General features: G+C 48.5%; 1 protein-coding gene across 1 annotated transcript in view; it reads right to left on the bottom strand.

Moving 5' to 3' along the window:
- Positions 1-24,994, bottom strand: part of CUL3 (cullin 3) — a 611,025-nt gene that overhangs the window by 310,035 nt on the left and 275,996 nt on the right. The window contains exon 10 of the mRNA XM_085634401.1: positions 3,459-3,566. Within this exon, the coding sequence (XP_085490527.1) occupies positions 3,459-3,566 (108 nt within the window). The remainder of the gene's footprint in view (positions 1-3,458; positions 3,567-24,994) is intronic.

Genomic DNA, 24,994 nt, shown 5'->3' with positions numbered 1-24,994 from the left:
ACTGCACTCTACACCACTGCACTGTATGCCACTATTCTCTACTCCAACATTACACCACTTCACTCCACTCCGAAACAATCGACTACTCTGAAACAATCTACTCTACGCCGCTCTACTCTAAACCACTGCACTCTACGCCAATGTATTCAACACCACTTTACTCAAAACCAACGTGCTCCATGCTACTACGCTCTCCTCTGCAACATTCTATGCCACTGTACTCTACGCCCCTGCACCTTACGCTGCACCACTTTATTCTATGCCACTGTGCTCTAGGTCACTGCGCTCTACGCCACTGTGTTCAAAACCAATGCACTCTATGCCACTGCACTCACACCAACTACTCTGCACCACTGCACTGTGCCACTATACTCTACATCACTGCACTTTGTCACTTTTTTCTAATCTGAACCACTGTACTCTCCAAGACTGCACGCTGTCACTGTACACTACTCTGCACCAGTCAAATCCACGCCTCTACTGCACTCTTTGCCAATGCACTCTACACCACTATTCGCTATGCCACTCCCTGCCATTCTAATCTATTCTGCACCACTGCACTCTACACCACCCTACTCTACTGCACTTTATCCTGCACCACTCCAATCTGCTCTAGGCCAACACACACTAATCTATGCCACTTCACGAAACTATGCCACTTCACAACAATACTCCACTCTATGCAACTCCCTCTATGCCACTTTACTTCACTCTATTTTACAACACACTACTCCACTCAATTCCGCTCCACTACTCCACTCTACACCACTCCACTATGCTCTTAACACTATCTACTCTATGCCACTACTCTCCTACACTGCTCCACTCTACGCTGCTCTACTCTACAGCACTACTACACTCAAAGCAACACCCTCTATGACACTCCATTAAGACACTACTCCCTCCACAACAATCTACCACTCCATGCCACACAAAGTTCACTCCACAACACTCTACTCCATTTTATGACACTCCATACCACTCTCCTTTACCCCAATAACTTTTAGCCATGCTAAACAGCAGCCACGCTTGTGTACAACATAACTAAAACATATTGAGCTATTGGCTTTGCCAATGCTGGTTATCTAAAAGCCTAATTGACAACCACGGTTTGAGGGGTTTTAGTGTAAACTACAGTACTTGTATGTATGGCTATTCGTAAAGTGAAAACCTAGCTGATAAACCACCACACACTTAACACCATTCAGGATTGTTTATTAGGAAATGGAAAAGTTGAAATAGAGAAGATCCTCTGGGTAGACATTGCATTCTGAATGAGTTGGTATTAAGTTCCTTCAAATGTAGGAGGGGTGGGGCAGTTCTGGTGCTACTGGGAATGTTGTACCAGATCCTGGTGCATAAATGAAGGGTTGGCTTTTATTTTTTCATTTTTTGGCAGTTTTTAGTTTCCAGTCTAGCACCATCCTGGCTTTTTGTTGTCCACCAGAGGTGGCTATTTTAACTGCCAGGTAAGAAAATGATGCAGACTTGGAGGTTCAGCCACTCATGTTATTCTAGGTAGGACTCATATGGCAGGAAGAGACAGGTGACGAGATGGGATGTTGTAACCTGGGGTAGTGAAGACTTCTACCATGTATGTGAATAGTAGTGTGAGCCATGTACGTGAGATGACGTGTGTCCAGGCTGTGTGACTACATCTGCAATGTATGGTGCATGAAGGACTAGACAGAATCTACTATTCAAATGAATTGGAGGATTTTTTCTGTTGGTGTATGCCTGTGTTACTCAGAGAAATGTACGAAAAGTTCTTGATGTTTGCTGTGAGTCTGTGGCATTTGTGATTACAGGCTCTTGATGAGTGTTGTATGGGATGCAGTGCAAGACAGGTGAGGCAAAGGATTACTCGCGAAGTAGTGCTTCTGACCATATGTCTTTGTCCAGTCCTATAAAAAGGCCTAAATTAGCAATGCCCATGTCCAACAATGGACCTTGCTGATGACGCCTGGCAAATGGGACATCCCGAAGGAGTGACAGAAGACTGACAACAAGTGCAGAATGGGCTGATGAAGAGACTGAGGAGGTACACAGGTCACATGGCTTTGGAGGAGAAGGTGCTTTTGGGAGTGAGCTAGACGACTACTTTTAGATTGATTTGTGGTTTATAAACTTCCATTTACAGTGACAGCTGTGGGATTCGTTGACTAGGCCAATGTGGCAGAGACAAGGCAGGTTGCAGCAGAACTAAAGACCAATGAGTCGCAGTAGATTATGGGAAGAGTGGCTGGTCTGCTTCAGCAGTGACTGACTATTTTAAACTTCCCGTTGCTGCCCAAAGGCTGTGCGGTGTAATTATTGGATGGTAACTCCACAGGTCACAAACCTCAGGCTGCAGATGGAAAAGGGGGAATTGTTTTCCATTTATAGTGCTCTGCTGCCTGATTTTGGCCTGTCCGCTGCTATAGAAAAAGGCTCTTTTACTCTTCCACACTCCCTCTCTGCTTCTTGCTTTAATTCAATCAGCTTCACTTACTGTGGTTACACGTTTGTTATTCTGTCTTTCATTTTCTTGGTCTTTCTCCTTCTCTCTAACTCTCAACTTTTTTCTTTCTTTTACTTACTCTTACAGTCCGTAAAGACATCTAGATTTGTTCGATAAGGCTTTAAATTTTGTAACTGTTCATTGGAACATAATACGTTTTATAATAGTAAATTGGGGCATCCAGTTAAACACATATGCACAAAACATTAAAAAACAAATGTATACAAATTGTCATCTAATACAAAACTACAAAGCAGACCTTGGTTGCAACTCATTTCTTATAATACTTCACAATGCTGGACAAAACATACTGCTCATTCAAAACAAAGGTTAACAATGCACCACCAAATTGAGGAGACTTTAATTCCTGCAGCCACTTGAATGCTCAACAATGTCTACCCATCGTCAGTTATTTAGTTTTAAAGATACCATACAGAACAGCAAGCCCTCGGGAATACAGAAACCTTAATCTTTTAGCACAGACTCACCATCATCAGCTAGCCAGATTTCTATTGCAGCCAATGTGGCTCAATTTATTGTCATGCGTGGAAGACGACTTGTAGTGGCAACACATAGGGATTACTACAATGTGGGTCTATTATAATGTGGAACTCCCCTGTCTCTTCATTAAAAGGAATCCTGAATCTATACTATTTAAACAGAAACTCAACACTGAGCTATTCCTGAAACATTCTGACTGCCATAAAACCACAGGACCAAGACTATGATCACTGCTTTCTTGAAGTCACATTTTTGCTCCATCCTTTGCAGTAACTGGGTATTATTTTTTTGTTCCAAACAATTATACAATCATGTGGCGACACGTGATGTTGTAGCCAAAATCAATACATACCTTAAAATATACAGGCAGAATTTTGAAGCGAAGACAATTGCTAAATATACTGTTCTCTACAACCTCAAAAGCAATAAACATAATCAAAAAGAAAAGGTCTTGTACCCCAGTGGTTTGTAGATGCTGTCTAAATTCATCCATAGTGGTGTTTGAGATACTCATGTCTCTGAACATTCCTTCCAGTTTAGAAGTGAACTGGCAGCCACATTCAGTCTGAAACAAAACAATATGTATAGCACAATTAAATATTTTTGTAACAGGTTCATGCTTTAGTGCATTCACTACCAAGTATCTAAAATATTGTACAAGCTGTCAGACTACGACACTGACATATGCATGAATATCTTGTTTAGAAAAATCAATATAGAAACTGTACAGTTTGGAGCTAAATTCGCAAATTTTCTGAATACCACTTTACGAAATTATTTTTCCTCTGTCCAAAGCGAAGTAAAATATATACAATTTTAAAGCAGGAAAAAGAATTGTATAGATTTCTGCTTCTTACTGACTGGAGAAATTGTATATTTTTTTAAAGTAAAAAATGTAGGTGAGAAGTAAACTTTTCTGGGTTGATTTAATAAAGAAACGCAAATTGGGTCCTTAATGGCAGTGAAGAGCAATAGTGAAGTGTGTAAAATAAAATATTTAATTCTGTACATAAAATGGCTGAAGTGGTTGGATATGTTAAAGAGCGACAATCCTAGAAGTGCAAGAAAGAAATTCAAATGTATTGTCGACAAACAAGTCCCCAAAAACACTTTTCAACAACTCTTGGGCCAGGTGGGCTGAGTCCACGCCAAATTTCAGGATAGCCACTAACAATAGTATGTAAATGCTTTCCATTTGAATGAAAAGACTGAAAATATACCAAAAAAAAAAAAAAAAACACAGAAGAACAAGTTAACCTTCGGTAACATTTTTTTCTATACACCACCTGCCCTTCAGACCACCACTGCAAATGAGGCACTTTCTTCCGTTGGTGTCCCAAGCGGCGAGCCAAGCTGTGTAAGGCGAGGTGTCAAATCCAGTAGCATTCTATAAATCAAGGTGTAAGCAGCATCACATCACCCTCAATGTCCTGGGTTGCCTGATGTTCCCCTATAGGCTCAGAACCAAAAGACAACGTAGCTTCTCCTGGTAGGTACCACGTGGCAGAGGCACAGGATTAGAATCAGGGTGTCGGACTAGTTGTGGCAGCAGCGGTGGCGGCGGCAGGGGGGACGGCTCGACATCAGATCATTTGCCGGGACAGGTGGCATGAGTACCAGCATAGCAGCAACCTGAGTGGATCTTGAGGCGGGAGCAGAAGTATTCACTAGTATCAGGACAGGGCTAGTAACGGATTCCAGGTGGACAGTCAGCAACAAGGGTGGGGGTGATGTGTTGGGGACTTGGGCTAAGCACCCACCAGCAGTAATCCTGGTAGAAACAAGTCCATTGTGTGACATCCCCATTGTGCCGTTCATTGTGCCTGTGAAGAACTTTGCAATTCTATTTCTGCACTTGTTGATGACCCTGCTGAACAGGGTTGCAAATTCGCTGTTGAACCTTGGCAGGTGCTCCGCTAGAAGAATGTGATTCTAAATAGCATATTGCCAGATCATTTGGGTCAATGCTAACACCCGTTACAACTGAGCCCCTCCCTTGCTTCTGAATTTAATTCACAGCAGCCATGTTATGCATTTTTGTCAGGACTGGTTAGCCTCAAATGAGTGCAAGATGCTCTGAATGTTAATTTGATTAACACAAGTGCCAGGTAAATGTGACAACCCTAATGCTTTTGCATTCAGGTACCACAAACAGGAAGTTGAAATGTATTCCCAAGAGTGATGAGTCCCCGGCATGGTCACTTGCAGTTGAGGGTCCAGAAAAGGCCTGCTCAGCAACAGAGTTTTGTAGTTCCACCAAAGGAGAGTGGGCTGGGGTCTGGGCTCCGCTAACACTGGATCTTTTCATTCACGCTTTGCTTGTGACCAATGCTTTCTCAGACACTCCTACAGAGGAAGCATGTGTAGTCTTGCGTGCAACAAAATTGCTTTGCACGAAGCAATCATCCCTACCAGTTTCATTAAAGTCTGGAACTGCAACATGTAAACCAGATGGTGGAAAAAAATACAATCTTAGGTACTGTCTTTATCCTGGTTAAGGAGTCACAAGAAATCTCATGACCAAATCTTTTTTAAAGAAAAAGAACTTGCTACCATCTTTGCCCAACACTAGATGGCAAGAGAACAGAGGACACGCTTCTCTCCAGCAACACATGAAATTATCCACATTATTTTTTTTTTATAAATCATCCAACCCTTTGATCTCCATGTGGATGAGCTGAGACCTTCAGGCGTAGCAACTATCTTAGATTCTGATAAAAAAAAAAACCATTGCCAAAAAACTGCACATGCAGCGAAGTAACCTGCAATGGCTCTTTCTTATGCTTTGAAATAGATTAGCAAGCAGTGCTTACCTAGGATCATGCCAAATTAAGGAGAAAGGTGGAAATAATTAAAGTGGTCAGTTCCTCATAATTAGTTTGACTTGTCACTAAATAACTATAATCAACAGATAAATGATCTCTTTAATTGTAGTGTACACAGCACACACTAATAGAAACGGAAAGGTTTCTGAATACATAGGCAACCCCAGTACTCACCGCCTGATGATGTGAAATCATTAAAGGTGCTTAAATGAACTTGGGGTGGGTTCTCCGAACAAATGTGTGGAACATTAGCTGTAAATTGCATTTATACCTAGTGTCTTGCTGAAGCAACATAGGTACTATCACCTTGCACAATGAATATAGCCTGTCAGCCTTGACAATACACCTAGTAGGTTGGAATATTAATCTTGATAAAATATTGCTCTTCTCTCTCAATGAGGCAGGCATGTTCACAGGAGGATACTTAACCATTAGTCTGTACTGAAAAACTGCTCCTAAATTAGTTTGTAAAGATGAATGTTATAGTCCGAACACAGGAAAGAATATATGGTGCAGAAACACATGAAACTTGATAAATGAACTTCATAAAAGAACAGCCACAGATTTTTCTCTACTTTTTAGTTAGATGTTCCCTGTTTAGAAGAACTCTGCCTTATGCAATTAGTCCCACTCTGTCAGAGGGATGGCAAATGATCATAATTCAGGAGCAAGCTACCAACATTCAGAGATCCTGGATTAAGCGGCAAGATTATTTTGCTGTTCCTGGATAACAGATGAGATTCACTTGTAACTTTGTGCAAGGTTTTCGATTTGTTCTGTATTCCGTCCATCAATTGTGTGTCTTTTGCTAAAAGGCATCTGCAGCAGAGCGGGGCACCAAAATTTCCAGGCACACATTGAGATAATGAGGATGAGAAGGCATTTGAGATGCTCAAGACTTCAGATAACCCTGAATCATCTAAATGGGCAGTAAAAAGAAGAGTATCGATAGGACTAAGGGATAAAATATACTTGTCTTGATTTGTTTCTTTGTGGCAAAGTATGAAGGCAAAAAGTTAGCATTTCAAATGCTCCTCTATTGCAAAAGTATAAATCTCCCACAAGCCTTCTGTAGTTGACCTGGATTGAATTTCCACTCATGGTAGCCCTGCCCTTTTTAACCACTCATGGTAGCCCTTTCCTTAACAGGGCTTCAGTAAGGGCACTCTTTACATGTAGCAGCTCTAGACGTAACTGATGGAGTCCTATTCATAGTGCCCATATCCAAAGGGATTGTGCAACTTTAGAAAAGTTGATGGTGTCTACTGTTTACAAATGTTCAGAGGTCCTAGAAGGACATGATGAATTCAATCATTATTAGCACCGTTTTCTCTGGGATCGAAGGGAAAAGTAAATGGAGAGAAACGCAGAACTACAAGCTAAAGAACGCTGATGTGAAGTATTTTTCACTCTTGGACCAGAGTCACTTCACGATCAGTTCTTGGAGATGATTTCCCATATGGGGAGTAAAGCATTAGTTACCTATGTGAACTGAGGCTTCAAGGAAAAAATAGGAGTGAAATTCCTAAGACTGTTGGCCTTTCTGGTACCATGACAACACTTGATTGAATGTAGGGGGTTTCACACATCATGGATTCTTAAAGGCGCACAGCCTCACTGGTTTTCATACCTGACCTTTGAATGGGGATCTATGCAATGCACAAAAACACCATTCTTAAACAAGCTTAGAAATGCCTCAAAAAGCTGGAGAGTTGAGTGGAAAATCATCAATGTATTATTGTAACATTACCGACCATCCATCTGTGATGTCTGCTCCAAAGAATTGCAATTGATTTGATGAATTCAGAACTTAATCTGGTGGATTTCCGGAAGGGTCTTGTTTTTGACAGCAAGCTTGTTTTTGGTAACCGTGTCGGTCAGACTTTCAAATGAGATAAAACTGTAATCAGTCATTTATTTTGAAAAGAGATGATATAATGTTATTCATAATTCCGGGGAGACGTCACTGAGGCCAGATATTGTGTGAATATACATGAAGATTATCAGAAACCAATAACTACAATTGAAATTGAAGAAATGGGGGGGCGTGGCTAGGCGCCGAGGTGAATGGCCGCCTGATCCCGGAGCTCCGCCGGGACCGTTGATGTCCCATTGAAATCCGGACCTAATCCGCGCCGCGGGGAGCGCCCGTGGAACTCCCCCGGCTCCCCCTGACCCAGTGCCCGGAGGGGCGGCTCGGCGGCCCCAGGCGACACTCCCACGACCCAGGAGGGTGGCTGCGGTGGTGGACGGCGGCCGGACGCCCTGGCTCCGGAACTCTGTTGCGGCTCCTGATGATACGTGAGGCCCCGGCGAGGGCCTGCGCGCTGACGCGCACAAAGCAACGCGGTTGGGAAAAAAGCGGCTGACGTCGCGGATCGGAGCCGGAGAACATCGGCTGCACCGGAGCAGGGGCGGGATCGCGACTGGGGCCGCGACGGACTGCATCCCTGGCCGTGAGGAGGGCGCCATTTATCGACCGCGAGGGAGCGGAGGTAGGCCTGTAGCTGAGGGACGCCCTGCCCTGCCCTCCGGTGAGACTTCGGAGCGCGCCTTGGATTGCGCACCACCTGGCTGGGAGGGGAGACGGAACGCTCTACTCTTCCTCGGACCCGGCTGGTGGCGACGGGGACCCTCTTCCCCCTGTCGCTCCCTGGCAGAATACTTTGAGCTCCAGCCTCCGTCCGTCGACCCCAACCCGGAGCCGGGGACGCCTGGGCGCTGTGGAGGGTACCCCTAGCTGTCCTGGAGGAGGTGCACGCCCGTGACTGGGGCTGCGGAGGAGTGATCCCCGGGCAGAGGAGGGGACGCCAATTTGTGGCCACAGCCGAGCAGTAGGTTGTCTGCTGCCTGGGAGCGCCCGGCCCACACACCCGGTAAGGCCGCAGCCGCGACTGGAACTGCACACCGCCTGGCTGACTCGGAGCGAGACGGGGTACTGTAGCGGATCCTGGGCCTCTCTTGTGGCGGCGGAGGTCTCCTTCCTCTGTTAATCCCGGGGCGAAAGCGGGGGCCCAGGGGCTGTGACTGTGAGCGCTGATCGGACCGCGGGACACCTCGGTGCTGCGGAGGGCGGTGCCGCCTGCGGCCCGCAGGGTGCCCGGACCGCCATGCGACCCAAGAGCGGAGCCGCCACTCAGGCCAACAAGCTAGACCAATACACAGTAGCCAAGGCGCCACCTCCGGCGGAGAGGGCCCCGAAGGAAGATGCGGACCCCGCGGACCCTTCCCTGAAGTCCATCATGGCTGCGATTCAAACCCTGGGCACGACCTTGGAAACCAAGATGGATAAGATCACTATCGAAGTGGCCCTGCTCCGAGCTGACCTCGGGAAAACTACTGACCGATCCAAGGCTAATGAAGTCGATATTAAGGCCCTACAGGACTCGGAGAAGCGACTTGAGGGACGGGTGAACGAACTAATACACCAGCACCGCCTAATGGCCCTGCGGCTCGATGATCAAGAAGGGAGGGCTCGGAGAAGTAATATCCGCGTCGTGGGTGTGGCGGAAGGCCTTGAAGGAGACAGTGTGGAGCTATTCCTGGAGGATCTGATCCTACGGCACCTTAAACCCAAGCGTCTCTCGAAATTCTTCACCATTGAGCGGGCGCACAGGGCCCCTATCCCACGACCCAAGCCTGGAGCCATGCCACGGACGATCATTGCCAAAATCCTGAATTTCCGGGACCGAGACGCAATACTTCAGGCGGCAAGACAGCACGGTGACCTGCGATATGAGGGGGCCACAGTCCGGTTCTTTCCCGACTTCACGCTCCAGGTCCAGCGGGAAAGGCGCTCCTTCCAAGGGGTTAAGGTGGCGCTCCGCGAGCGTGGGATCAAATATATGATGTTTTTCCCCGCCAAATTGAAGATCATCACCGGTGGGAGATCCCTCTTTTTCACCACGCCGGAAGCGGTGCAGGAGTGGCTGGATGGGGGAGAGGCGACGCAGGACTCCCGTAGTGGAGAATTACAGCGGCAAGAGGCGGGCCAGCCCGCCACGGAGTCGGCGTCAGGCCGGCCCGACGGTGGTGCGCCGAGTCAGCGGTCCTGGCGTTCCAGGTCCAACAGTCCCCGCTGGGGCTCGTCCAGAGAAGGGACGCCGCGCTGAGGCCTCGAGTAATAGCGCTGAAGATACCAGACAGTATGTATACCTCACGTGCCTTTATTTTGAGACTTGTTAATACCTCTGGGGTGCCCTGGCCGCCTCGCCGCCTCCATGGGTGGCTTTCCTCTATGGGTGACTCCGCAACAAGGGGGCTGCACGAACTGGGACACCACGGACGGGCGACCACAGGGGACTAGCCCACGAACTTCCCAAGTTGAGTTTCTCGGTGGGCTCACCGGGGGGGGGTGGGGCGACAGGCGCTCTGCTAATTGGGGTGGTGGGCAGTTCTAGACCCACGGAGCAGGGGGCAGGGTGGGGGGAGTTGTTTTTGAGTGGGGGGGCTGGGAGGTCAGGGCCAGCTCCGGGAGGGAGGGAGTTTAACGTCAGCCTTGTTGGGATTGTTGTTATATGTCTGATTTATTATTGGGGGGTGGGACTCAGGGAGGGGTGGGAGTTGGGAATCCTTTACGGTCACGCACATTGCTATCACACGACTGTTGCCCGGGTGGTGGGACAGGACACCCTCTTACGACACGGCCATGGCTAGACGGTGGGAAAAAAGCCTCAAGATTCTCAGCTGGAACGTCAACGGTCTAGGGGACAGACTCAAGCGTACTATAGTATTGCAGTTCCTCAAACGGCACCAGCCAGACGTGGTGCTTCTGCAGGAAACCCACCTATTGGGGAATGTCTGTCACGCTCTAAATAGATATGGGTACACTCTAGTAGTGCACTCCGGTTTCACCACTGGATCGAGAGGAGTAGGTATACTCCTGCGCCGCTCCCTGCCCCTCCATGTAGACACCACCAAGACCGACCCGCAGGGCCGCTTCGCGGCTGTGTCGGGGCGCTGGGAGGGCCAGGCGCTTAATCTCCTTTCAGTCTATATCCCCCCAGGCCTACAGGCCCGGGCCTTCGAAGACCTGGGCTCACTCCTACTATCGCTACCCGATGGTCGGCTCGTTCTGGGAGGGGACTTGAATGCTGTGGCGTCGGGAACACAAGACAGATCGCCACCTAGAGACCTGCCCCAGGGGCAACGGTGGCTGCCGGACTTCCTCGAGTCCTTCGGGCTGACGGACGTCTGGCGCCTACTCCACCCCACTGACAGTAGCTTCAGTTTCTTCTCCGGCACACACCACTCCTTCTCGCGGCTGGACTACATCCTCACCCTGCTCCAACACGACATGGCGATATTAGAGGCCGAACTCCTACCCCGGGGTATCTCCGATCATTCACCGCTCCTTGCACAGATTATATTCGGGAATAGACGGGAGGGCTGCACTGCGCCAATTAATCCCTGGCACCTAAAACACGAGGTCACTAGAAAACACATATCCACTTCAATCTCGCGCTACTTTATGGAGAACGATGGGTCGGTCGCCTCCCCTGCCACCCTGTGGGAGGCGTTTAAGACTGTGGTGCGAGGCGAGGCTCTATCGGCTATCGTGGCTCGGCGACGGGAACGTAGCCAGCAGACCATAGCGCTAGAGGAGCAACTCGGGGAACTTGAAAGGGAGGCACCGACCAGCGGCGACCGGGAACTCAGGCACGCGATGCAGCTAAAGGCGGCGGAGTACAGAGAGCTGGTGTCTCAGGAGGCCCAGACGGTGGCTCGTCATAGAATCGGCAGGATATATGACCAGGGCGACAAAGCCGGGAAACTTATCGCCTGGCTTGAGCGGAAACAACAGGCCAGCAGGGTGGTGCCGGAGTTGCGCACTGACTCGGGGAGAGTGCTCACGGAACCCCGGGAAATAGTACAACAGTTCGCCGACTATTACCGGCAGGTGTACAGGCGAGAGTCGGACAGGCCGGAGGAGGACTCCATGGACCTCCTCGCGGACATACGACTGCCTACTCTCTCGGACACGGATCGGGAGGCTCTTGACAGCCCGCTCACCGAGACTGAGCTCCAGCAGGCATAGAGCTCTACAAACTCCAGCCAGACGTCACCAGTAAGCACCTCAAACTCATGTTCGATAGCAGTAAAACACAAGGGCGGCTGCCCCGGGACCAGCGGTTGGCGACCATAGTCGCGATTCCGAAAGAAGGTAAACCTAAAGACGCTTGCGCATCATACAGACCCATCTCGCTTCTAAACGCGGAACCTAAAATACTTGCCAAGACGCTGGCCAACCGGCTCAAGCCGGTGCTCTCGTCGCTAATCCACCCTGATCAATCGGGATTCATGCCCCACCGCAACACGGCCCTCAATATCAGAAGATTGCATGGGGTGCTGGGGCAGTCCCACAGTCTGCAAGAGGACGCGGTGGTGGTCTCGTTGGATGCCACCATGGCCTTCGACACCCTAGAGTGGCCCTACATGTTCGCAGTCCTGCGCAAGTTGGGCTTTGGACCCCAGTTTATCGCTTGGGTGCGTCTACTCTACGCGGAACCCCTGGCGCAGGTGCTGGTAAATAATAAGGTGTCTGAAGTATTCCAGCTGGCCAGAGGAACTCGACAGGGCTGTCCCCTGTCCCCCCTCCTATTCGCCCTCTCCCTCGAACCGCTCGCGGCCTGGATAAGACAGGTGGCCACCATGCAGGGCATAACATGGACGGAGGGATGGGAGGATAAGATATCTTTATATGCCGACGACATACTTCTTTACCTCTCGAAGCCGCCTGGGTCATTGATCGCGGCGCTGAATATATTGGACAGTTTCGGCCGCAACTCTGGCTTCCGAGTCAACTGGGCCAAATCGCATTTATACGTCCTCCGTGGGGACCCTCCCAGGCTCCCTGCCTCTTGCCCTATTCGGGTGGCAGAGGACGGGTTTAAATATCTCGGAGTGTATATTACCCTTGATAAAGCTCTGCTCTACGAACACAACCTCAAGCCGCCGCTCCTTCGGCTTCAACGGGAGGCGAAATCCTGGCAGCATCTGCCCTTGTCATTGCTGGGCAGGGCAGCCCTATTTAAGATGCTCTCGCTCCCGCGGTTTCTATATGCACTTCAAAATTACCCGCACCTGGTCCCAAACAGCTACTTTCTGGCAATCGAAGCTGCGCTCCGCGAACTCCTCTGGGCAGGGCAGCCCCGAATCTCACTGGCCAAACTAACACTGGGGTGGTACGATGGCGGCATCGCTCTTCCCGATATTCGCAAGTACTACTGGGCGGCCCACCTATCCGCAATCAACCAAGGGACTTACGGGGACGGGAATGACCCGGCCTACGGCATGGATAGATGGCTGCTGCCCGGAGGCAATTACGAAATAGCGCTCTACTCTAGGCGGGGGGCGCGCACACTCACCGGCCCGACACTGCACTCGGTACAGCTGTGGCACATCGCACAGAAAAAGCTCGGATGGTCCGGAGTCCTCACGATGGCCACGCCACTATGGGCCTCGGAAGCGTTGGGTAATCTGCGGCGCACCAAAGGGTTCCGTGAGTGGGACCTTATCGGCATCTCTCAAATCAAAGATATGTGGGGACCCACCGGGGTCCGCTCATTCGCCCAAATGCAGGAAGCCTACGAATTGGCAGATGCCGAACATTATAGATACTTGCAGGTGCGCCACTCCTTGCAGGCAAACATCCCACCGGAGGTCAAGTTGCCGCCAGCCTCCCCGCTCGAGGATAGATTACTTGACGGGCTCCTCGCGGAACGTGCCATATCCCTCACCTATAAAAAGCTTGTTAACAACCCCCCAGACCTGCTCCTCCCCCTCAGAGACAAGTGGGTCGCCGAAGGGCTGGAAATAGATGACGAGGAGTGGATGCACGCTTTGGCCTCTCCACGTGAGGTCGCGATATCGGCCAGATTGCGGCTCATCCAATTGAAGATCCTACACAGAGTTTATATATCTTGCACGAGATTACATATGATGGGCAGGGCTGACACAACGCTATGTAGGAGGGGGTGCGGGGGTGTTGGAACCTTTTTCCACGTGCTGTGGGACTGCCCCAAGATTCAGAGGTACTGGAGGAGGGTGGTGCGGGAGATGGAAGAGGTGTGGGAGGTGGGGATACGCCCGGAGGCCAAGAGGTGCCTCCTCAACATATGGGAACCAACTGACCTGTCGCCAAAAGGGAGGATCTGGGTTACACTTGGGCAAATGATAGCCAAACGAAACATTGCCAGGCTCTGGGGTAGCGCTGTTCCACCGAAACTTTCCGACTGGACCAGCGACATGGACTGGTGCATGCTGCAGGAAAAGACAGTATATGTGGCTAGAGGGTGCCCGCGCAAGTGGGTCGAGGTATGGTCCAAGTGGAATGATTTTAGGGGAGGAATCTGCGAGCCTCCCTCCATTGTGCAGGATGACCCCGGAGACGTTTAGACCCGTCTCATCGCAACTTGGGGAGCTGGAGAGGGGATGGAGAGCGCTGCTAGCCAAGGGCACACATGAAAACGCAGTGCTGATCGACGTTTCGGGGAGGGGGGGGGAGGGGGGGGGAGTTGGTAAGTTCCGGCACTGTATGCCTCCTGGCAATCTGCCTTACGCCGTGATTGTTTGCTAAGTCTGAGACAAATAACATTCTTCCTTACCTCACGCTACCTGTGCACTCCTTCACGCCGCCGTACCTCCGGGTTGACGGCATAGGGCTGTGTGATCAGATATTCATCCAAATGTGTTTTTCGCGGCCGGCCCGATGGGTTGTTGGCTCTTTGCTGTGTATCGTAATGTTTTAATAAAGGTTTTCAAAACTTAAAAAAAAAAAAAGAAAAAAAAAAAAAAAGAAATTGAAGAAATGTATGTGCTTTGATGTTTAGATGCATTAGGCTATGTAAATAGTGGTCTCAGATACACTATACAAAGGATGCGATCTTCCTCAAGGTGAGGAACAAGGGCTATTGAATTACATATAAGAATTTCAACGTGCGTATGTTTATTCATCCAAGGTTCAGGATTAGCCGCCTTCCGTATTTATGTATTTTTCTTTCAAAATAGTAGTTTAAAGCACTTGGTTTAGAACCTTTTCCAACACCAGTTTTTTTCCAGAGAAACCATAGATATTCAATCTTTTTCCCCCTCAGAGGAACATGTGAAAATTCTGTTGAGAATTTCCCAATATTTCAGTTTTGAAGCTTTGCTGAGGGTCATTTGTCTGATATTAGATTCTGTCCGTTTTTTCGCTGAGTACCAGTATTTTCTCCAATTACGGCATAAAGATTCTGAGGAAGGTATGATTGTATGTCAGTTTGTTGAAATATTTGGGAACCGTTGGGAGACAGCCATTTTAGGTTTCTGTAGCATCCTGTATGAACAATTCTGTCCTTGCTTCTCCCAAGAGGATGAACCAGTTGAATTATACTACTATTATCCTGATAAGAATCTAGCATGTGAATTTCTTGCTGTACTTCAGCAACAATTGAAGGGACAAACATTTGTTCGCTCTTTCTGAACAAGTATGGTCATGGTTTTGGCCACTGCAGCATGCACTCTTATAGACAAAAAGCCTTTCTAAGTTACTTTGAAATGTTAGACAGACTGGGCATGGCCAGTATCACCATCTGAATATTCAATTTGATGAAGATATACTTTAGCAAGCCCTACCTCCTTAGCACCGCTATGCCTGCTGTATTATGCTTGCCAGTGCAAGGTCCACTGATGTCTCAAAAGTTTACATAACAGACCTCTGCCCTTTTCTCAGAATGCCATTTGATTCAGGTTTGCTTTTAAGTAGGAAAGGAATAAGGGTTTTCACCATTTCCCAAATTGCAGTTCATACTTCGAAGTTAGATCTGAGGGAGTTGTTGGGTCCAACTATGAAAGAAGCTTCAGTATTTATCTTCTTAACAAACACTACTCTTCTTTATTCCTGATTCAAGATCAGGAGCTAGGAATGAAAAGTTCAGAGGTTTTCAATTCATAATGCGGTTAGTAAGATTCATGTCAATGTTTGTCATAAGTGTTACATTTAGCCTGACTTGACAGTAGAGATGGCGTTGAGAAAGGTGCATTAAATAAAGAGCTTATGAAAGGCATCCTATTTGCCTGCTGCTTATTGCTGTTTACCCATGATAAATGCATTGTCTATCGGGATCACAATCATGATCAGAGTGCCTGGGGCCAGATAAGGTGTCATCATTGATCCTCACATCATGTGAGCTCAATATTAAGGGCTTCGCCATCATCAGAGGTAGTGGTCAACAATGAAACTTCACTCAAGGAGCAATAACAATGCTCACCTACATACAGAGCAAAAAGAGCCCGGGGTAAAAGGCAACTAAGGTAATTAACCGCCATTACCTCCACCACTGGCAGGGTCAAGACTGATTTGCATAGACTGGGTCCAAACGCACAGGTTACTTACCTTCGGTAACGATATATCTGTAAGAAACATTAGTTAGTTATAGGTTCCTTACCTTAGAATTACCCCCAGGCGTCGGACTCAATCCATAATCAGCAATACCTCTGCACGTCCAAAGGTGGCGTCTGTCGGCTCCGCATTCGTTGTCGGCGTTGTGGTCGACGTCGCGGCAGCTACTTAGACGCCGCCCTCGCACGCTGACGCCAGTTCTGTACACGATTTTCCGCGCCAGAAACGCAGAGCCATGCAAGACACTGACCATTGGTGCACAAAACTAGGACCCCGAAAGAATGTCCTTAACCCTAGAAATCAGTTCGCAGAACGGGGAGGATGGGTAGGTGTGAGAAAGTGGCTCTGTATATACTGTTCCCTAATAGGTACAGGGTGTACAGAGTCCACAGTCCCCCAGAGGCTGATAGAGGTCAAAGTTAGGTATGACCTTACTCTCAAAAGTGGTAGCTTGGTCGAGCAGTAAGGCAGTACCAGAGGACAGTGTAAAGCATTTATTGTACACACTCAGCCAGCAAATGGTTTCACACACTCAATAACTGAACTCTAGGCCAATGGTTTATATATATAAAATATATGCTTGTTTTATTTTTAGAACCACAAAGGGAGTAAAAATATACTTTCTCAGAATGAGAGGTTGAATATAAATACTTTTGTCTTAAGCAATAAATTTGTGTAAACAGTCACAGTTGGTTGCAATAAACAATCCTATTTCCTAAACATAACAATGCATTGAGCTCAATGGTAAAATCAGGTTATATGTAATAAATTACTTTTCAGATTACTTTTGGAATTCCAGGTCTGGCTCCTAGAACCAGCCTGGGGTCAGTATTCAGAATCAAGTGATGAAAGTCGACTTAATAACTGTAATGATTTTTAAATAATATTTAGCTATTTCAAAAGTTAGCACTTAGAAAATATTTCACAGAAAACATTCAATGGATCTCTATGGCAAGAAATTCAAGTTGCAGGTAGAGTACTTTATCGTTACTTTAGTAATCCAGGACTGGGTGCCTAGATCCAGGACTGGGGTCTTTATCAAAAGCAGGTAAGTAATTTCGTTTGCAGAAATGGTACGATTTTTAAAGAATATTTCAAATTTTCAAAAGTAGACACTTAGAAGAAATTTCACAGAAAAGCAGACAATGGTTTCCTATGGGAGAAAAATGAGTTAGAGGTAAGTATAGTTGTGAACACTTTTCAGAGTCAGGGCTGGGCACCAAGATCCAGCACTGGGAGCTCACCTAGGAGCAGGTGAGTAAATTCGTTTTTGTCACTTGGCTGATTTTTGGTGAATTTTTGCAGTTTTGAAAAGTTCACACTTAGAAGATTTTTGAAGAAAAAGCCAGTCAATGTTACCCTATGAGGAAAATGAAGTTAGCGGTTTAAGGGTAAGTACTCGACTGGCAGAGTTGAAATTCCGGGCATGGACTCAGGGGTCCCCCAGTGTCAGGTAGGTACAGTTGGTTCACCCTCAGCGGTTTCAGGACGGCCGGGTGCAGAGAGAGTTAGGCCCAATGTTATCCTATGAGGGATAGGGGGGCCTTGGAAAGGTGCATTAAATAAAGAGCTTATGAAAGGCATCCTATTTGCCTGCTGCTTATTGCTGTTTACCCATGATAAATGCATTGTCTATCGGGATCACAATCATGATCAGAGTGCCTGGGGCCAGATAAGGTGTCATCATTGATCCTCACATCATGTGAGCTCAATATTAAGGGCTTCGCCATCATCAGAGGTAGTGGTCAACAATGAAACTTCACTCAAGGAGCAATAACAATGCTCACCTACATACAGAGCAAAAAGAGCCCGGGGTAAAAGGCAACTAAGGTAATTAACCGCCATTACCTCCACCACTGGCAGGGTCAAGACTGATTTGCATAGACTGGGTCCAAACGCACAGGTTACTTACCTTCGGTAACGATATATCTGTAAGAAACATTAGTTAGTTATAGGTTCCTTACCTTAGAATTACCCCCAGGCGTCGGACTCAATCCATAATCAGCAATACCTCTGCACGTCCAAAGGTGGCGTCTGTCGGCTCCGCATTCGTTGTCGGCGTTGTGGTCGACGTCGCGGCAGCTACTTAGACGCCGCCCTCGCACGCTGACGCCAGTTCTGTACACGATTTTCCGCGCCAGAAACGCAGAGCCATGCAAGACACTGACCATTGGTGCACAAAACTAGGACCCCGAAAGAATGTCCTTAACCCTAGAAATCAGTTCGCAGAACGGGGAGGATGGGTAGGTGTGAGAAAGTGGCTCTGTATATACTGTTCCCTAATAGGTACAGGGTGTACAGAGTCCACAGTCCCCCAGAGGCTGATAGAGGTCAAAGTTAGGTATGACCTTACTCTCAAAAGTGGTAGCTTGGTCGAGCAGTAAGGCAGTACCAGAGGACAGTGTAAAGCATTTATTGTACACACTCAGCCAGCAAATGGTTTCACACACTCAATAACTGAACTCTAGGCCAATGGTTTATATATATAAAATATATGCTTGTTTTATTTTTAGAACCACAAAGGGAGTAAAAATATACTTTCTCAGAATGAGAGGTTGAATATAAATACTTTTGTCTTAAGCAATAAATTTGTGTAAACAGTCACAGTTGGTTGCAATAAACAATCCTATTTCCTAAACATAACAATGCATTGAGCTCAATGGTAAAATCAGGTTATATGTAATAAATTACTTTTCAGATTACTTTTGGAATTCCAGGTCTGGCTCCTAGAACCAGCCTGGGGTCAGTATTCAGAATCAAGTGATGAAAGTCGACTTAATAACTGTAATGATTTTTAAATAATATTTAGCTATTTCAAAAGTTAGCACTTAGAAAATATTTCACAGAAAACATTCAATGGATCTCTATGGCAAGAAATTCAAGTTGCAGGTAGAGTACTTTATCGTTACTTTAGTAATCCAGGACTGGGTGCCTAGATCCAGGACTGGGGTCTTTATCAAAAGCAGGTAAGTAATTTCGTTTGCAGAAATGGTACGATTTTTAAAGAATATTTCAAATTTTCAAAAGTAGACACTTAGAAGAAATTTCACAGAAAAGCAGACAATGGTTTCCTATGGGAGAAAAATGAGTTAGAGGTAAGTATAGTTGTGAACACTTTTCAGAGTCAGGGCTGGGCACCAAGATCCAGCACTGGGAGCTCACCTAGGAGCAGGTGAGTAAATTCGTTTTTGTCACTTGGCTGATTTTTGGTGAATTTTTGCAGTTTTGAAAAGTTCACACTTAGAAGATTTTTGAAGAAAAAGCCAGTCAATGTTACCCTATGAGGAAAATGAAGTTAGCGGTTTAAGGGTAAGTACTCGACTGGCAGAGTTGAAATTCCGGGCATGGACTCAGGGGTCCCCCAGTGTCAGGTAGGTACAGTTGGTTCACCCTCAGCGGTTTCAGGACGGCCGGGTGCAGAGAGAGTTAGGCCCAATGTTATCCTATGAGGGATAGGGGGGCCTTGGTTGGTGGCTGCTGTCTGGCAAGCCACGCGGTTGTGGGAGCTGGGCTCCGGGTCACTTACTCAGGGCAAGTGGGGAAGTAGATTAGTGTAGAGAGGGCACTGCCAGGGCCACTCGGGCGGCTGGGTGCAGGGTGCTTTTGAGCCTTCGGGCGCTCAATGGAAATCAATGGGAATGTTCCGGTTTGGAAAAAGGCTGCAGGCTCGGGGACGAGGAGGTTTCAGGTGCCACCACCACTTCGAGAGGTAAGTTGGGTAGTTGTAGGTTAGGTGGGTACCCCGGGATTGGGCACAGGGGGCCGCAGGGCGCCGGGTGCAGGGGTGCCTTTTGACGTCGGGAATCTTACCCTCTAGTTGATCGCGGCTGGGGTGGCACTTGGTTCTGAGGCTGCAGGCTTCTTCCGGGATGTCGAGGGGGGTCCTTGGGTGCCGGACTCTGGGTCACAGTCGCCGTGGGGTCGTCCTCTGGGTCTTTGTCCACTCCGGCACTGGCCAGGCTTGGCTGGTGCAGAGTGTGTTGGGTCCGCGGTCCCGGGCTGGTGCCAGGGATAGCAAATAGGTTTCTTGAGTAGAGCCTCTACTCGTGGGAGTCCCAGGGGCTTAGAGCTAAAGGGTAGCCAGGTCCTCCGGGGTTGGTGAGGTTGCTGGCCACGAGGGAGGCCGCGCTGGTGCAGGTTCGAGAGTCGACAGGCCGGTAGGGCTGGGGCCAAAGCAGTTGGTGTCTCCGTCTCTTTTTAGCAGCTGCAGGGCAGGTCTTTGTTCTTCTTGCTCTTCTTGTCGTTTTCTATCTGGAATCTAAGGAAGGAAGGTTCAGGGTGCCCCTAAATACTAGATTTGGGGGCGTTACAGGTAGGTGAAGGCCAGGGACCAATGGGTCCTTGTCCTGGGGTGGGTACACCCCCTATCCTGCCTCTCTCCTGTGGGAGGGGGGCAGTAGCCTAATCCTGATAGGGTAGGGCCTCCCATCTTCAAGATGGCGAGAGCCCGGAGATGTGCTTCACCTCGCCTCCCCCACCTGAGGGGTGGGGTGGGCAGGCTGGCACATCCCCTGTCCTTGTATGGGGTTTCCGGCCAAGCTTCCCGCCAGAGTGGGGGGTTGCAGTGGCCTGGGGAAACTCCAAATGGCGGCATGCCTTTGAAGCTTCCCTTGGCTCATCCTGGGGGAGGAGATTTCTCACCTCACCCAGGATGTGCATTGTTGCAGGCCCGGGAGAGCAGGGGCTCTCCCACCCAGGGGTCCAGCAACGTGTCTGCTGTGTGGCAGCCTGGGCAGCCTCAGAGCAGACGTGGATTGTAAGTTAGCTGTAAGGGGGCATCTCTAAGATGTCCTCTGGGGTGCTTCGTACATTAAATCCCACACTGGCATCAGTGTGGGTTCAATGTGCTGAGAAGTTTGATACCAAACTTCCCAGGCTTCAGTGTTGCCAATATGGTGCTGTGGAGCTCGTGTTTGACAAGCTCTCAGCACCATGTACTCTTAAATGACAGCACTGCACTTACAGTGCCCAGGAATGGACCCGGGTACTGTAGGGGCACAGGGCTCCTGCTCCTGTGCCCACACCATAGGCGTAATGCACCCAGCTAGAGGGGTGGCTGACATATGCCTTGGCAGTGTAGGTGATGGGCATGGTACACAGTGATGTGTGCCATGTCGACTCTTTGTTTTCTCCTGCACCCAGACACCCAGCCTGCAAGGGCAGTGTGTGTGTAAGGGTACAGGGCCTCTGAGGGTGGCACAATGAGTGCTGCAGCCCTTAGAGGCCTTCCCTGGCCACAAGGCCCTGGGTACCTAGGGTACCATTTACTAGGGGCTGACATGTGGCTAGGGTTTGCCAATTGGGAGTTTGTGTGGTTTAAGGAAGGAACATAGGCCCTGGGCACCTGATTGGCAGGAGCCCAGGGTACACTCAATCGAAGTACATTCAGCAATTTAGCAAAAAGTGGGGGCATACCATGCAAGAAAGATGGCACTTTCTCACAGTAGGGCAGTAACTAATGTTTCTTACAGATATATTGTTACCGAAGGTAACTTTTGCATCTGAAAGACACGTTAGCTATAGATTCCTTACCTTAGAATAGATACCCCAGCAATACCAACCCCGGTGGTGGGTCTGCGAACCAAGACCACACCAGAAAGTCCTGAAGAACACAACGGCCAAAGAAGCAGTCACTACGGACTTGGCTGTACAGGCAGTAGTTTTTTGTGAACGTGTGCAGCCATGCCCACGTAGCTGCCTGACAGATGTCATTTAGAGGCACTCCTCTTCCCAAGGGAGTAGTGGCTGCCATCGCCCTGGTGGAGTGAGCGGGTAGCCCGACTGGAGGCTCCTTTTTAGCCAGAGTAACAAGCCTTAATACACAAAACGACCCATTGAGAATGGTGCATTGGTTTACGGCCCGACCTGTCTTTGCACCCACATTCTGAGAAGCTGGCCTGGTATATGCTGTCCACAAGTTATAGTGGGCACCTTGCACCCGTCCACACAACCCTTAATGATGATTAGGTTAAAGACAACCTTTGTTGAAAGCTATCCTAGTGGTAGCTATGGAGAGCAGCATTCAGGCTAAGTCTCGAAGGAATGTAAAGCAGCTTGGTTTACCAGATTATAACCTCCTGAATGACCAAATGAAAGGAGAACCACAAAAGATATATATAAAATATATGTATTTATTACTAAACATTCTCTACTAACCTCTTTAGATTAGAGCACAAGGTACACAATATTAAAGCACTAGAACGACAGTAATCGCTGGGACCCCAAGGAACCACCCAAGGTAGTGACACAGGGGACCCATGGGAGATGCGTGCAGTGTGAGAACACAGCCGCGAGCTCCGTACAGCTCTATGGCAAAACCGCGGTTGGAATTTTAAAGTTTAGGGACACATAGGAGAGGGCTTCAAGTGTGAGCCAAGCCTGGATCGGAGCTGAGAAGAACCTGAAAGCAAAGGGGACAGAGTCTGGGTCACTTCAGGTTGACCATGGGCTCGGTAGACGAATGCCCACCGATGTCGGGTGTTTCAGGTGAGAAGAGGTGAAGCTTGACTCTGCAGCCACGGGGACCAGGAGACGTCGATGACGACCAAAGTCTGCAGGCAAGCTGTCCCACGAAGGATGTAGAGGGCTGGGGGGTCAGTGTCCGGATTGGAGACCAACAAGCCTTGGCAACTGCAACCCACGCGGTTAGAGAAAAGATGCTTTGGTGAGGACCAGCAAGGTCCTGGGGACTCCAAGCGATGGAGTCTCAAGGCGCGTCTGGAGCAACCAGGGAAGCCCACTGAAAGTTAAAGTTCTCTTCTCAGGGACCCACAGGTCCACGGATCATGAAAGGACCTTGAGAGGAATCACAAAACACCAGTCCAGTAATCTTCGGAGGAATCACTGCTCGAGGTCTGGACTACAAGTAGCCCAAAGCACAGCCTCAGGGATCACCAAAAGGCATATGCTGCTGCAAATGTGCACGGTGTCCAGGGGTACGAGTTGCATGGTCCCCACGAGGGCTGTGGGTCTCAGGTTTGCTGAGAGCACTAGTCGACCTCGGGGAAGCTTGGGAACCCACCTCCTATGTTGCAAAATCTTCAGAGCCCTTCAGGAGCTGCGTAGATGCAAACCGGTCAGATGTGTTTCAGGTGCCTGCCTTGCATGGGAGTAACTCCTTTACTCCAAGGGAGATTCTTCAGTCATCCAGCGAAGTGTAGATAGTCGAAGTACTTGGTTTCTGTAGCAGAGTTTCATCCAGGTAAATCTAAAGTCGTGTAGCCAGGGGTTCCTACTTTATACCCAAGGAAGGGGTGGGACAAACTCTGGGGACCCACCTATGGTAGGGTCAGGACAGAGGGGTGGCTATACCCATGTCCTTTGTCCAGTTTCACGCCAGAGCAAATGGCTCCTGCAACCTGTTTGAGCTGGATATGCACAGGGACACCAAATGTGCCTCCAGTGCAGACATCAAAACACTCTTGGAGTGCACCCACCAAGCCCCAATACACTAAAGCCTGTCTGGGGGTGGTCACACCTCCCTGTGACAGGAAACCTATTGTCCAGCCGTCCCCTGCCAGAGTTTCGCCCAGCAGCATGAGGGCAGACTCGTGTCTGTGGCTGGCAGCATCCATCTTGTGATGCCAGGGTCGAGAAAGCTGGTACGGGTGTACCGGTGTTGTCATATTTCTCCCTCTAGTAGGGTGGAATCATACCTCCCACACCAGTTACTGGTGTGGAGGTATGATTCCAACGTGTTTGACACCAAACACGACATGTTTCCATGCAGCCCTTTTTAAGTTAGCATTTACCGCAAGGTTATAATGCACTTAAGAGTATATGGAAGGCTGCATCACAAACAAGTCCGGAATAGAGGTTCCGAAGGCTGCAGAGGGGCTCTGCTCATGCAGGTGCACCCGCTCACATAAAACCCAGCACCCTGCCTTCAGGAATGCACGTCCTGTTAAAGGGGTGATTGATAGGGTTATATGTGTAGTGATATGGAGTAGATAGAGTGAACCTATATCTAAGTAAGGAGTGCATGCCCCACCTTACACAGGCTGCTGTAGCAGACCTGTTGTGTCATTTTGAATGGTTTCCCAGGGGTGGCATAATACATGCTGCAGCCCCTGAGAGGCCTCTGAGGTACCTATGCCCTAGGTACATAGTATACTATATACTAGGGACTTATAAGGGTACTCCAAAATCCAATCTTTGGTGTACCTAAAGTACATGCAACAAATTTAGAGAGAAAGCAGCTAGGCTGGGGTCCTGGATAGCAGGATCCCAGCCAGACTAAGTCAAAAACAGTGAAACATCAGCAAAAAGTGGGGGTAACTATAAGAAGCAGATCGTACTCTCCTACACACATAGCCAACAAAAAGTTGATCATCGACCCGGAACTGTTTTGAGCGATCCAAATAGAAGGAGAGCGCACGCTTTGGGTCCAGACGGTGGAGCCACTATTCCTCCTTTGAAGGATGTGAAGGCCGAAAAAAGGTGTACTACATATAGAGAACACAACCTTTTCTTAAGACCAAACAACTATTCATGTCTTTCTTACCACCACACAAGGGCAACCCCATATCAAAATCTGGGTTAGCTAGGTGGATTGTCAATTGAATATAGATTTGTTACCCCAAAGCGAAACTTACATTATCTGTTCCTCCTAAAGCCCACTCTACACTTGTAAGTCAGTACAAGGTTTAAGTCCCATTGAGGCACAATAAAGGGAGTAGGAGGAAATTTATTCGTGAGGCCCTTAAGAAACCTAAGTACAATAGGTGATTTAAACAACGACGGCTGATCCGGCAGGCATAGAAAAGCCGACAGAGCCGATAAATATCC

Source organism: Triturus cristatus, chromosome 11, assembly GCF_964204655.1.
Source record: "Triturus cristatus chromosome 11, aTriCri1.1, whole genome shotgun sequence".
In the NCBI taxonomy this organism is placed as follows: Eukaryota; Metazoa; Chordata; class Amphibia; order Caudata; family Salamandridae; genus Triturus; species Triturus cristatus.
Note: the sequence above shows the minus strand (reverse complement) of the source record. Positions and strands in the feature narration are given on the sequence as shown.